Source organism: Pyrus communis, chromosome 3 (assembly GCF_041283825.1).
Source record: "Pyrus communis isolate YQ-2024b chromosome 3, ASM4128382v1, whole genome shotgun sequence".
In the NCBI taxonomy this organism is placed as follows: Eukaryota; Viridiplantae; Streptophyta; class Magnoliopsida; order Rosales; family Rosaceae; genus Pyrus; species Pyrus communis.
In genome coordinates this window covers 3097860-3113859 of record NC_142567.1, presented here as the reverse complement: position 1 = coordinate 3113859, position 16000 = coordinate 3097860, and the positions used below count along the sequence as shown (strand labels likewise).

The window sequence follows — 16000 nt, the reverse complement described above, 5'->3', positions numbered from 1 at the left end:
TAAGTCCATTCGTTTGCTTGAACATATATGTTATGTATGGTTTAATTATACTCATGTAGAAGAATGTTAGGATTTTTTCATGATGTGCGTAATAATAAAACCATAGTTTAAAGTATGTCAAGAAAACAAATAGACTTATATTAATATTGGACCCGTCTTTAGGTGATGGAGCAGTTCTATTGAACCCGTGGAACATCACAGAAGTTTCAAATTCAATTGATCGAGTATTGAATATGGCCTCCGAAGAAAGGGAGAAGCGACATAAGCATGATTTTTACACGTGACAACCCACACTGCACAGGAATGGGCCGAAACTGTTCTAAGGTAAGCATGCTTGAGTGTCATGCGTTTAATTCTTGAAGCACAAAACTCTCTTTGCTATGTCTGACAATGGAAAAGAGTACGATTCTCTCTTTTCTATTTTTTTTCTCTTTTCATTCCCTTCTATTTGAACGGTCATGATTAAGCCACGTTAACATTTTATATTAATTTTTTTATAGAAAGAGAAAGATAAAATAGAGAATGTGAGAGGAGAGGATAGAAGGAGATGAAAAGAGTAGGGGAAAGAATCCTAATCCCAATAGAAAACCAAAATAGTTTAACGTGGTTCTTAGTGATTGGTAGTGGAACATTGAGAGTATCAAAATTTTTTGGGTTTTTATTACAAATAATCTCTGAAATTGACCTAGTTTATTAAGATTGTTCTTGAATTTGAAAATCAATCAATGTCGTCTCTGAAAATAAGTAGTGCAAATAAATGTCGTCCTTCTTTTAGCATGCTGACGTGGCACCTGAGCCTCCCACTCTAATATTTTGATGACATGTGGATTAAAATTTAATTTAAGTAAAAAGAAGAAAAAGAAAAAACTCGACTCCATCCTTCCTCACCGGGGCCATCAAGAGTCGCCCGAAAGCTAGAGCACACGAATTTCAATCTCTCCAGTGTCGCAAAGGGATGCTACACAATTCAAGATGGATTTCCTTTTAAGTTGAATATAAGCATGTAAGCAGCTGCTCTGTGGATGAATGAATGAACATAATTGCCTCTTTCCCTTACTCTTTAATTTCCTGCAATCCCCCTTTCCCTGTATGAATGAATGAATGACGTTAAATAATAGAATATTCCATCTAAAAACTTATGGTGTTACCTGACGTCGTCAGTATATTCCATCAAAGTTGACAAAATATTCTCTTCCTTTTCCAGTGGCTTTATCGGAATCTGTCGTCGGCCATCGTCTATGTCGCCGTTTTTTGGAAATTCTTAAAACCTTAGTTTCTACTTCATTTCAACACCAAAATTCATAAATTTTATATAGAATTGAAGCTCTCAACTAGGAGAACATAACCATACCTCTTTGAGGTCCTAAAATCGACGGAAACTAGTCGGAAAATCCTTCAATATTCCGGCTAAATCTACAACTCGATAAACTTGAGTGTCCCGACGTCCAAGCCACTCCAAAATTGTTCCACAATGCTTAGGGAGTTGTATGGGGACTACCATGAGTCTTAAATCCTTAGCTAAATCCCACGATCACGTCAAAGTAGTTTAGCTCATCGCATCTCGGGTTTTCGAAGTCAAATCACCAAACAAAATGTATCACCAGAGTCTAGAGCTCGAGAGGAGTAGGAATCTAGAAACATCACGCTCAATCCGTAGAATTTTGGTTTAGTTTGAAGGTAAGTGTTCTCGGTTATACAGACGAAAGGAATTTTCGAGAAAGACGTAGAGGATGAGGGAGAGTTGCACGTGTGTGTGGGGCTTACAAGATTGGCCACTTAAAAAAACTCAAGCCCTGATTGGGCTACAATGTTTAGGGCTCAAGAAAATGAGTCCACTAGAAATAAAACCAACCCAATTTCACTTATTCCTTCGTAACATTTTCGTTACGAACCCGATTCGACCCTAACTTGCGTCAACACGCTTGTGACGTCGAGTACAATTTAGTCACATCAGCGAGAAAATAATTTAAACTATATACATACGTCCACGTCACCAAGCCAACGAAGGCATAAACGTCACTTACATATATGGGGATAAAATATATACTATAAATTCATTTATATATATATATATAGATATATATATACTAGGGCTCTCACTTTATATATATAGATATATATATATATATATATATATATTTGTTTCTAAATTTTTAATTTTTTAATTATTTAAACTAAAATGTCTTGAATTAGAATTTTAATTTCATTTAATTGTAAATTTTGGAGTTTTTAAGGGCAATGTGTGGTATGTTGGGTGCTTCCTTTACGATTAATATTCTTACGAAGAAAAGAAGAAACAGTGGGAAGAAGACTGCAATATCAAGGAAGAGAGGGGGGGGGGGGGGGGGGGAAGAAAAAGGAGAGGAATGAGAAGAAGGAAAAAAATACAAACTGTTAGATAGATTTGATGGTGTATATTAATTAGTAGAAAAGATAAATTTGAAAATTTGAAAATAGAATAATGATGAAAAATTATATTTAAGACTTATCACATGGTGAGTTTTGAGTGTATTGTAATATTACTCAGCAAAGTTCAGTGGCAAGACAATCTCTACACAAATGTTTTCTCTCACAGATGGTGGATGTAGAAGCCATCACGGACCAATTATAAATTTACCGAGATTTAAAAAAAAAAAAAATTAGTACTATATTTTTAAAACAAGCGACAATATTACACTAAGCAGGACTAAGGGGATGGTTCATGGGATGGGTATGAAAGTAGTGGGTTGAAGAGACTATACTATTTTTAATACTGAGTGATATTATTACTTGCACCAAAATTTTATCAGTCTGGTTGTTTTTCTGTATGTTTTCTTTTAAATGTAAAAAAAAAATAAAATAGACAATTAAATTTTTAGAGTGGGGATAATTTTTGAAATATCATATGAACTTGTGCACCTTTTTCACTTTGTCATATAAACTAAAATTTTAAGTAATTTGTCATACCAATTTTCTGAAATCATTAATTTGTCATCTCACCCTAACACCGTTAAGTTTTCCATCCAAAATAAGTCATGTGCGAGGCACATGACTTGTGTTCAAAGTTATGTATGTCATTTAAGATCTTTTTACAAGTTCTTTACTTTTCTTTAGTTAAACCCTTAAATTTTGTATTCGAGAGTATTCATGTGAATCGTTGTGTTCGAGCAGCATATATACATCTACAAGTCCATTTATGGCACCAAACCTCAACTCGTTTCTCATATTACAAAGTTCTACTAAAACTATGGAAATTGATTTGACTAAAAAGTATATAAAATTGATTATACATGTATTTGAAACTAATTATGCAAAAATAATCAAGGACGAGTTGGACAAATTATAGAAATAAAGGATACAAATTGATTCTACATGTAGTTTCGAAAATGAACCTACAAAAATAACCAAGGAGGATTTAAGCCGATGACACACGTTGATTTTTTTAAAGTTGTGTGGGCTGGGCTATGTTAGCAAACATATTTGTTTGGAGTATGACTGGTATTTTAAAAATTATTTCCATATTTTAGATTGAACTTTAGGTATTATTGTTTGCTTCTCCTCGAAATGTTTAAAATCAAAGGGGTTCCTTGAAATATTGTATATATTTTTGCCTCCATATGTAATGCTCCCAAAAAATTACTTAAACAATTTAGATGCAGCAAAAGAAAATAAACAAATTAAATGTCTATCAAAATAATACGCACTATATTGGGGATTTGGTGGCATGAGCTTGTGAACAACCTAAAATTTATGGACATCTTTTATCCTATACGGCATTGTATTCCAAATTGTAAAGGGATTTTAAAATTTTCAATTATTGAAATGACCACATAGATCAAATATTGACGCCATCAAATGAGAAGTCGCTGACAAGAAATGCTATTCTTGATTATTATTATATCAAATTTACTACTCTATCCTGACAACAGAAGAATACATCAAGAGCGCAATACTTTGGCAATTGCTGCAGCCACATAAGCAACATCATGGAGAGCTTGGCTTTCATCTTTGAAAGGACTACCGCCGGAAAAACGTTTTTCGCATGAATCTGCGTTTGCGACGACATTGGTCATGCCTAGCTCTGCTGACTTATAATCATCTTTACCGAAAGCTTCAACAGCTTGAGGAATATCAAGTTGGAAAATATCGTCGTAGTTAAATCTGCAGTCTTGTGCGGGTACATTTCCCACATCTCTATTGATCAGATCCTCGAGCCGGAGATTAGCTTCGTGTGCCTTAGCCCTAACTGCATCAACCATTATGATGCCTAAGCCCTTGACATCTGCTTTGGCGCTTCGAGGGTCTGATTGAAGTGTAGAGACACAAAGATCGGGATATGGTGTTTGGTTGCATGTTTGTGCGATCAGATTGGCATCCATTGGAAAGAAGACCGTCATCCTGTTGCATTGGCCAGTTGGAAGAAAGACAACTAGACAAACAATTTGAATGAGAAATATCAGTGCTTTTGTTGAAGGATAGTTCAAATTATTCTTCATCTTTTCTTTTCTGGTGCGCGCAGAAAAATAGGGTATACTTTAGGACTTCGGTATTTTGTGGTTGGCTTATAGAATATGAGGGGTATATATAGCAATACAGGAAGGCTAAACTACGATAGAAATCTTATCACATCAAAGCCCAATCAGAGTTATGTCAACATAATTCCTTAAAAGTTAAAACAAAGAAACCTAAATTTTAATAAAATGACATAAAACAAAATCTTTAAAGAAATAAAATATTTTCCCTTTTAATTTTCGGACCGGATTAATCTACAAAAGCCCAGTATGAGATCTTAATCAATATTAATTGGTGGTGTCACAATCACTTTATATAGAGAGTAAATCAATCGGAATTTTGTTCACAAGGGCCAATTTGATGAGCTAGCTAGGATCGGTGATTTCGGTATTTTGTGGTTGCGTTATAGAATGTGGGGTATAAATAGCAATACAGTAAGGCTAAACTAGGATAGAAATCTTATCACATCAAAACCCAATCAGATATGTCAACATAATTCCTTAAAAGTTGAAGCAGAGAAACCTAAATTTTAGTAAAATAACATAAAACAAAAACCCTAAATAAAGAAAATATTTTCCTTTTTTATTTTCGGACCGGATTAATATACAAGAGCCCGGTATGAGATCTTCATCGATATCAATTGGATTTTTGTACACGAATGACCAGTTTGGTGAGCTGGCTAGGATAAGTGATTCTCTTTTGATTTCAACTTAATTTGTTATAATCCAAAAATCGTACTTTTATGGATGACATTTTATTATCAAATATGTGGTTCTTTTATTTGTTTGGATTAATTATATGTGGCATTGAATAAATGAAAATTGAAAAACATAAATGAATTTTTTAAGTCCAATCCAGTCATCTACTGACAATGGACTGGATTTAAGTCCAATTCAGCCTCACCCAACTAAGTGTTTCCCAAACAATGGATTGGGATCCAAAGCATAACCAATCCCTATCAACCCTATCTGTAAGGGCCAATCTTATCTAGCTTACACAACAAGCCCCAAGTTCTTTTACTCTTGTGGAGTGTCGAAAGGATGGAGATTGGACAAGTTCTTAGAAAGAAATAATATGATTTTAAATGATATTCAAATTTTTTCAACTTTTTGCACGTGTGGCTCACTTTTTAGAGGTTTTGCCGTATTTTTCTTAGTTAGAATTGCAATATGGAAGCAAGTGGTAAATTCTACTCGTAATTAGGGCATTATTTTTCAATTTATTACATTCGAGTTCAATTTTTTTTGTTTAAATTCTAACAATATGGAAGCAAGTGGCAAATTCCACTCGTAATTAGGGCATTATTTTTCAATTTATTACATTCGAGTTCCAATTCTTTTTTTTTTTTTTAATAAAGTTTAGATTAGACATTTTCACTTGTAATAAAAAAAATTGTGACGTTGTATGACTTCAATCTTGCGCTTCTTGCCAAGCAAGGGTGGCGGTTGGTTTAGAATCCTAATTCCTTGGCGTCTTGGCTATTAATGGCCAAATACTTTCCTTATAATACTTTCTGGCAAGCATCACTTGGATCTTCCCCGTCAGTGTGTTGGAGGGGCATCTTGGAAGCACGATCAATTCTGGAAAATGGGTCCCGCTGGCGGGTAGGGAATGGCAGCTCGATTAGGATATGGTAGGATCGGTGGCTTGATCGTCCTCATCTTTTCCGACCTCTCATGCCTCCTTCTCCAACTGTTGGGGTGGAGTATGTGGCTAATTTGATTGTTCCGGAAATGGCGTCGTGGAACATCAACTTGGTTAATGAATTATTTCTTCTTAATGAGGCTGCAATGATTCTTGCTACTCCGTTAAGCTGTAGACTCTCGTTTGATAAATTAATATGGCATTATGATGCGAAAGGCTTGTTCTCTGTAAATAGTGCTTATAAAGTTGCGTTTAATCGTCGCTTTAAGGCTTCATCATCACAATCAAACTTGAGGGGAGCTTCGGTGTAGAAAGCAATATGGAGATCGACTATTCCAGGTAGAGTAAAGATGGAAGACTTGCCATGATATTTTTCCTACTCGTGCTAATCTAGAAACCAAGGGAATGGTTATGGACAATATATGTCTGTTCTGTAGTTCCCTTTCAGTGTCAGCGCTACATGTGTTCAAAGATTGTCCATTCACTTGTGCGGTATACGCTTCCTCTTCATTGAGTGTGGGATCAAGGCTTGCGGGCTAAGTTTCAATGTGTGATTAGCTGTCACTATGTGTGGAAGATCTATCCAAACGCCAAGTGAATTTGTTGTTCATGATTCTTCAAGGTATCTAGCGTGTTAGGAACTTACTGCTTTGGGAGAACAAAGTGAGTAATCCTTCCTTGGTCTATCACCTTGCTAAGTTGCAGCTGGTTGAGTTTGAGAAAGCCAAACCCGGTTCCACTTCCCGCCCTCAATTAGGCATCGTTGCGATGGAGTCCCCCCCAGCTGGGTAGGTGAAAATTAATGTTGACAGTTCTTTTTATACTGTATCCAATATGGAAGGTGTAAGTGCGGTATTTTGCGACGAAGTTGGAAGCTATGCTAGAGGTTTTGTTCGTAAAATATCCCCTGCATCGAACCCTACTATGATGGAAATGCTTGCTGTTCGTGAGGGTGTTCGTTAGGCTGCAAATCAAAATTTGGCTTGAATTATTGCAGAGAGTGATTCACTACAAGTGGTTCAAGCTATTGGTAACAGAGTCCAGGGGTCTTCACTTATGGATCTTCTGGTGAATGATATTCACGTTCTTTTGCGGGACTTTGTGAATTTGTAGGTTTGTTATGTGCGCCGCACTGCTAATGTTGCAGCACATGGTATGGCTAAGTTGACTGTTTCTTCTTCTATTGACTTTTGTTGGTATGAGGAGCCTCTGGACTTGACTGTGGAGGCCCTTTCTGATGTTGCTTGATTTATGATTTCTCAATAAAATGCTATCATTTCTCTTAAAAAAAAAAAATTACGATATGAAAAATCATATTTTGAGCTTAAATGACTCAAGCGAGACTTTGAAGATCGAGCTCTAGCCCTTTTTGGTGAATAAATATTGTTTAAAAAATAATTGGAAATTCATCAAAAGCCAATTGAGTACATAGAAAGCTGACACCAAGACAAACGAAAACATAATCCACAATAAACAACAATAGGGGGCCATAGGGACAGAGTAACATCGACGTCGCACTAAGTGCCAACGTCCCCTCGTAACACCCCAAAAAGACTAGCTAACAGGAAGGACAAGGTAAGACATGCTTGTTGAGAATAAGATCCTCTTCAAATCCTCTTTGTGGGGATTTGGGTGATCAATCAATCGTATATGTTCATCGTACATCGTGATCAGTTTTCGTTAGTTACTATTTATATTCAATTTAAAATTTGAAATTTAAAATGATTTCTAATTGCACGATATACTATGAACAGACACGGTTAATTGATCTCCGGATCCCCACAAAAAAGGATATGGAGATGATCCTTGTCCCTCTTAAAATTCAATTGACACGTATAAGGCTACAAGCCTCCACTTTAAGTGAAACCAACCAAGAACAATGAAATTAGGAGGTTTCTCAAAACGAATAAATCATGACATATTGTTTGGGCCCAAAATAATATTTTGGGCCAAGATTAAAGTCGTTATTGGTCCAATAATATTCATTTGGAATCTTGTCAATGGGTCGTCCAGTCAAGGTTAGCCGAATCCTATTACGAAGACAATTGGTTTAGATAAGGGTGAGGTAGTCAAACCCTAATGCAACAAAGATTCTTGTCTAAGGATGTTTAGGATTGTGGGATGAATATTGTTCGTTAAGGAGCTTGGTTCAAATTCCTATAGAGATTAGAATTGGCCAAAACCTGATCAGATCGGGTTGAAGAGTTCAAATCCTAGTAAATTTCTAGTTCGACTATGAGGGGATTCGTTGCTAAAAATAGAGAGGGGAGTGCATCATTCAAGCCCCATTTAAATCAGCACACAAATTGCCCTGCACAAAACTTCTCAACAACCTTGAGATTTTTTCTTCTTCTCTTTTTTTCTCACCAACACATCTTCAGTTTGGATAAATAGCACTGTGAAGGTAACCGGTGACATCTTCAGTTTGGATAAACAGCATTGGAGCTGTAGAATCAGCCAACCGATGAGCACCTTCAGTTTGGATAGACAACACTGCTTTGAGACACACTGGTTATTTATCCAAGTCTCGATCAACAAGGATTTCCGAGTCCTCGTTGGTAGAGGTCATCTCATCAGCCTTCTCGGCGAAATGATGTGCTACCAGGTTACTACATTCAGCACATTAAAAGCCAAATTTGAAATTGAACTTCACAGAGCTAGCATCCTTGTTTTCAAGCTCTAGAATCCGAAGGCCGAGACATGTTCTTTCCTTGGTCGTAATCGCAAGCTTAAGAAGTCAGTAGCGCACCCAACGCCACATCAATATATTTTACTCCCCGGCCAATCTCGGCAAACGAGTTAGCACACCTCGCACACAATCTAATAACGTAGTTAGCTTATTAGTTACTCGGCTTGCATGTCACGTAGGCTTGGTAGTTTTTAGGGTTAACATTTTGGCACGCCCAGTAGGACCCGTGCTACAGCTACGAAGTTCATGACCATTGAAACACGGTCAATAAAAAAGAAAACAATCATGGGTAAGTTAACGACTAATCTTCTACCTACAGTCCAGAGCACAGGACAAGATCGTTTGTCACAGGCACATAATCTTCCTGCTGTTGTATCACCTGAAGCCACAAATACAACATGCCAAGAAAATAGAGTTAATCTTGGCAGTCAGACTCATGATGCAAAAATCCCTACCAAAACGACAAAATGGGTTTTTATCAAATGACTAGTGGAGGATTGTGACGGCGACGATGATGAGGCTACTGATCCACCATCTAGATCTTTTCCCCGACAACAATTAGAAGAACAATCTTGGCAGTTTGAGCAAATGTTCAGCCAAGAGGTAAAAAACATACTTGAAGAGATGCATGATAATAGCATTGTACACAACAGATTGCTCGAAGTTTTGGTTAATAAAGTCCATGATATCGGACAAGCCGATCGAACTAGGCAGCTTCTTCTTCTAAAGAATAATCCTTTGCCAACGATACAGGCCGAGACATGATCTACTCGGCTCAAAAAGATTGACTTAGAAAAGATTGGCGAACCAAGCAGTAGCTTGGTCAGAATTGATTGAGGAGCAGAAGCGGCGCCTGTTAACATGGTCGAGGTCTAGAGAATGATTGATTCGGCCTTGAAAAATGGGCTAAAGTTCTCAAAATTCATTCACCCATATCCAGCCTTTGTAGAAAGGTTTGAATATCCTAAGGGATTCAAGATTCCAGACTTTAGCCTTTTCGCTGGAGAATCATCCTTGTCCTCATTAGAACACTTGGCTCGATTCACTGCTCAATGTGGAGATGTTAACAGTGATTTTCATAAACTAAGACTGTTTAATTTCTTGTTAACTGGCTCAGCGTTCGCATAGTACATCAACATCCTGCCCAACTCCATCCAAAGTCAGGAGGAATTAGTCGAGAAATTTCATAAGCAATTCTGGAAACTATTTTTATAACTCTTCTAACTTTTCTACTAGTAAAGTCTTAATGTCATGGACAGGTGATCATTGGATTTCCTTAGCAAATATAATTTTGGATTTCTTCAGATACAGTAACTTGGATGAGAAGCCCAAATAAAGATCAAAAGGGTGAATGGACCTTGGATGTTGTTCTGGAGAATTCTGTTGCCAAGCAAAGCGGTGATGCATGGAGAATTATTCTCGACATAATTTTAGACATTGACTTAGTTGTCCCTGTTGGTATATGGTTCAGCCCATGATGAATGATCTAGATTATTTTAGTAAGCAAGTGAGGTGGCTGGTGCATGCTAGACAATTCTAGCAAGTTATTAAGTCAGTGGAAGAAGCTAGAAAGTACTAGCTTCCTTGGTTGCAAATGGAAAGATCTAGAAGCTACAATTATGTGACTAGTCTAGAATTATCTAAGCTAGAGGTTTGTAGAATATACTAGAAACTAGAAACTAGTTCTAGTTTGTAGAAGGAACTAGAAACCAGTAGAATGTCAAGCCCTCACCTATAAATATGGATGTGATGTTGTAGTGGTGTAACCAACCGAGAACTAAGTGTGAGTAGCAAAGGATCAAGTCCAAAGCTAGAGTTCCACTCCAAAAGTGAGAGTGAGAGTGCTCCACTACAAATTATGAGTGAAGTTTAAAGTGATAGAAATTGTGTGTTATACTTTCTTGTATCCACCAAGCCTTGTCTTTGACTTGGTAAGACTACTCTTGTTGTACTCATCTTTTTCATATAATGAAGATTGATTATTGTTTTGTGGACGTAGGCATAAATTGCTGAACCACGTAAATTTTTTATGTCCATTTTTTACTTTACTTTGTGTATTCTCTATCTTGTAGTACCGACATTCCTAACCGTCTCCAAGCCAAGTTCATTACTCAATAGTCAATACATCTTCTGTCAAGTGAAAATTGCACTGCATCCATGTGTAAGAAAATATAGGAAAAAACTCCTGATTCTAGAAAGAATGAAAGTTTCATCCAATAGGACCAATACCAACCAAGAAGCACACAGGAAAAAATCTGAAATTTAAATCATACAATACCAATTAAATAGTTCCTTGTGTCAAAATCTGCTGTTTGATACTAACTCGCCATTTTATCGTTCGTTAACAAGTTTGTAAAGTAAAATTCAGACACACGTTAAGTAATCGCGAACATTACTTTGTTGAATATGGCGTGTAAGCAGCAGCCCTGTGAATGAATGAATGAACGTAGTTGCCTCTTTCCCTTACTCTTTAATTTCATGCAATCCCCCTTTCCCTCTATGTTAATTTCCTGCAATTGTCCCTTTACTTTATGTTGATTTCCTGCACTTCCTCCTTATCAGAATACACATTCCACACACACCGGAAGCATCCCTTGCCGCAGCAATTGCGTAGCTCCGGCTTCTTGGGCGGCGGAGCCGCTGCTTTGCTTCTTTTCTTCTTCTCTCGACTTCGCTAATTTTATTGCCTGATTTGATTGTTTGTGCCGTATCCCCTCCGCGGTCGGCCAATCTAGTTTTTGAAAAGGTTATGGAGGTGATGAAGCAAAGCAGCAAATCACTGATTGGGACCAAAAACTGCCGGCTGAAGTCAAGGAGACAGAATATGGGTTTGGGGAATTCATCAATCTGTTTGGTTGTAGAGTGCGAAGACGAAGACGATGACGATGATTAGTTTATTTTTTGTTTTGTTGTTTATTTATTTATTTTTAAACACATTTCTTTTCTTTTTTTAATTAAAAATAAACTTTTTGTAATCCACATGGCGTTATATATTAGAGTGTGGGGTTCACAATGTGCCATGCCAGCACACTAACAAAATTTTAACGGAATGACGATATTGATTTGCACCATTCATTTTCAAGGATCATATAATTGATTTGGATATGTTTTTTGGATTGGAAGTTGGAAACATATTGTAGTTTTCGATACCTTGACCCTTCCAAGAATCCTAAATGGCATGCTTGTATTGCAAAAGGTAGTGGATGGAATATGTACTGAAACTTGACATTCATATTACTATTTTTAAGTGAACTAAACGATACTGTTGTAGAGGCGCAATCACGGACCAGACAGGTGCCGCCACCACCACTTCTAAACAGGGACGCAATTCAAAGTTATTTGCAAGCAAATAATTGATTGCTCGTACTTGTATGTTATGGGAATGTCGCAGTTAAGAAGTAATGTTCATGTACCTCTATGGAATTTTTCTTTAAATATCGTATCTGCATGGTTTTCAAAATTTGATGGATTTTTCATGTATTCTTGGTCAATTATTGGAAGCCTGATACACATAATGGTTAGGTTTCGTAGAAAAGTCTTATTGGTAATCAAATATACACGTACACATCAAATCTCACTCCCCATATAAATGGTTTCGGTTAGTCAGCGGAAGTGTTTGACATTATCAAGACTCTCACCAATGTTGATAACATGAATCATGAAGTTGTCAGCTATCTCATTGATTATTATACTTCTTTTTTCGATTGTTCGATGACCATAAAGAGCTGAATTCTCTTCTTAAGCAGCACAACTTTTCCAGATCGTGTACACGTTATATTTAAAAGATTTTATGGTTTTACCATCTGGTTGGCATTTTCTTTCATCGTTCTGATCTTTCTGGGGATTGGAACTCAGGGATTCAATGCAACATTAACTGAAGCAGTGCACTGTGCTGAAAAATGATGTTTTGGGCTTAATTGCGAGTTTTGGAGCCCAAGATAGCCTATTTTGGTTTTGGCCCCTTCTAGAGATGTGTTCAGAACATTCCAATCTTTAGAACAAGATATCATGGGCTGGATTTGGAGGATATTTGAAGCTAAAACGTGGCTGGACAGTTCCCTTGTAGATTCTCCTAACTTAATTAGGATTTTATTTTCTAGTTTATTTTATTATTATTTAGTTTCCTAATTGGAACAAAAGACTTTTATTTAGGGATTATGCGATAGCTTATGTGGAGGATATAAGGCTTTGGCCGGCCCTAGCTTTTCTACTTTCTCTTTTATTGGACTTTGGAGATAGGAAATTGGTTAGGGTTCTTAAAGAATTTCAAACTTTTATTTTAAGGTGTTTTCATTTTTTTCTTCTTAATAATATTTTATGATTTTAATCATGAATGTGCGTAAGTAATCCGTTTTGTTAGGGTAAAGCCTTGAGCCTTAGCATGAATATGTAATTTTTATTTGATTGCTTATGATTGATTGCATGCATGCTTTGAATTATTGATCATCATGCTTAAACTATATAATTGTCTTAATACTGGATCACCATTAGGATATTTAAAAATGTAATTTGATACAATTTTGGTCGGAAGGTTCCCTGGAATTGACGCTGGCTTCTTATGGTTGATAATTGTAATTTCACAAAACATAATGAGTCTCTCATGTTCATTTGATCTGAACGTCCGGACAAATTATATGTTAGATATACGTTCTATTTTGGAGGTTCCAAATAGAATATATATTATGAAAACTTAACCTTCAAAGTGGCATGTGTAGATCATAAGTAATTGGTAAAAATACATAGGATTGCTAGGTGATGGCGGAACCCTAGTGCTTTTATAAATTGGTATTTAAAACTCTTTTCTTTTATTGTATTAATTTTGGGCGAATTTACTATTTGTTTTTAATTAAAATTCGTTTTTAATATTACCCAAATTCAAAATCTCCTTTCTCAATTTTTAATTTTCAGTACTTAATTAGGAATTGTTTTTACATAAATTATTTAAATAGTCCTTGTGAAGAACGACCTTGCATAAGCATCTATACTACAACATCATTGTACTCTTGCAAGTATTTTGTGTGATTTTAACCTTCTTTTTGTAGGTACTAAAAATCCTACCACGAAGCTAAAAGGAAGGGAAGATTTGTACTATTAAAAAGGGTAATGCTAGAGAGACTAAATTTGTAAATTAAATTTTGAAAACTTAAAGACATGGAAGTTGATGATTGATTTATTACTTAACCGTTGATAAACGTGCTCATTCATATTAGTGACACATCATTTAGTTTCCAAATTTAGTCTCTTTAGCATTACCGTTTTAAAAATCAATAGCTACGTACAAGGGTATAAGCCTCCGCTTTAAATGGAACCAACAAAGAACAACGAAATTAAGAGGTTTCTCCAAATGAATAAATCATAATTTATTGACTGATATCGATTTTGGGGGCAATTAGCAAGATTCTGATTTGTGTTATCCCTTGAATAATCGCCAAGGGGTGTATAATCAGAAATTATTTTTCATCAAAATGTATGTAGTTTTGTTAAAAATATAAAAAATTGATTTGACTAAAAAGTATACAAAACTGATTCTGCGTGTATTTGAAACTAATTCTGTAAAAATGATCGATGGCAGGTTGGACGGATTCTAGAAATAAAGGATACAAACTGATTGTATATATAATTTTGAAAGTGATCCTACAAAATGGTCGATTAGGATTTGAGCTGATGACACACACTAAATTCTTTAAAGTTGTATGCGCTGGGCTGCAATAATATACATAATTGTTTAGGGTATGACTGATATTTTAAAAAATTGTTTCCATATTTTAGGTTATTGTTTTTGTCTCTCCTAGAAATGTTAAAAAAACTAAGAGAGTTGAAATATTTATATATTTTTGTCTCCATATGTAAGGCTTCCAAAAAAATTACTCAAACAAATTAAATGCCGTTTACCAAAGAAAATAAACAAACTAAATGTCTACCCAAATAATACGCAACAGGTGTATCTGGGACTTGGGGCGTGATTTTGCGATCAACCTAAATTTATTGATATCTTTTTTATCCTATACGGCATTATATTCCAAATTGTAAAGGGATTTTAAAATTTTCAATTATTGAAATGACCACATAGATCAAATATTGACGCCATCAAATATTATATCAAATGCAATCCTTGATTATTATATCAAATTTATTATTCTCTTATGACAAGAGAAGAATACATCAAGAGCGCAATACTTTGGCAATTGCTGCAGCTACATAAGCAACATCATGGAGAGCTTGGCTTCCGTCTTTGAAGGGACTGCCGCCGGAAAAACGTCTTTCGCATGAATCTGCGTTTGCAACGACATTAGTCATGCCTAGCTCTGCTGACTTATAGTCACCTTTAGGGAAAGCTTCAACGGTTTGAGGAATATCAAGTTGGAAAATATCGGAGTAGTTAAATCTGCAGTCTTGTGCGGGTATATTTCCCGGCTCTCTATTCACCAGCTCCTCGAGTCGGAGATTAACTTCGTGTGCCGTAGCCTTAACTGCATCGACCATTATGATGCCTAAGCCTTTGACATCTGCTTTGGCGCTTCGAGGGTCTGATTGAAGTGTAGAGATACAAAGATCGGGATATGGTGTTTGGTTGCATGTTTGTGCGATCAGATTGGCATCCATTGGAAAGAAGACCGTCATCCTGTTGCAGTGGCTAGTTGGAAGAAAGACAACTAGACAAACAATTTGAACGAGAAATATCAGTGCTTTTGTTGAAGGAGAGTTCGAATTAATCTTCATCTTTTCTTTTCTGGTGCGCACAGAAAAATAGGGTAAACTTTAGGACTTCGGTTTTTTGTGGTTGGCTTATAGAATATGAGGGGTATATATAGCAATACAGGAAGGCTAAACTACGATAGAAATCTTATCATATTAAAGCCCAATCAGAGTTATGTCAACATAATTCCTTAAAAGTTAAAACAAAGAAACCTAAATTTTAATAAAATGACATAAAACAAAATCCCTAAAGAAATAAAATATTTTCCCTTTTTATTTTCGGACCGGATTAATCTACAAAAGCCCAGTATGAGATCTTAATCAATATTAATTGGTGGTGTCACAATCACTTTATATAGAGAGTAAATCAATCGGAATTTTGTTCACAAGGGCCAATTTGATGAGCTAGCTAGGATAGGTGATTTCGGTATTTTGTGGTTGCGTTATAGAATGTGGGGTATAAATAGCAATACAGTAAGG

General features: G+C 36.0%; 2 protein-coding genes across 2 annotated transcripts; both read right to left on the bottom strand.

Moving 5' to 3' along the window:
• Window positions 1-3917: 3917 nt before the first annotated feature.
• Window positions 3918-4376, bottom strand: LOC137714842 (cell wall / vacuolar inhibitor of fructosidase 1-like). The gene has a single exon (XM_088690200.1). The coding sequence runs from the start codon at window positions 4374-4376 to the stop codon at window positions 3918-3920; it is 459 nt and encodes a 152-aa protein (XP_088546326.1).
• A 10610-nt stretch (window positions 4377-14986) lies between these two features.
• LOC137714927 (cell wall / vacuolar inhibitor of fructosidase 1-like) lies at window positions 14987-15445 on the bottom strand. The gene has a single exon (XM_068454088.2). The coding sequence runs from the start codon at window positions 15443-15445 to the stop codon at window positions 14987-14989; it is 459 nt and encodes a 152-aa protein (XP_068310189.2).
• Between the last annotated feature and the right edge of the window lie 555 nt (window positions 15446-16000).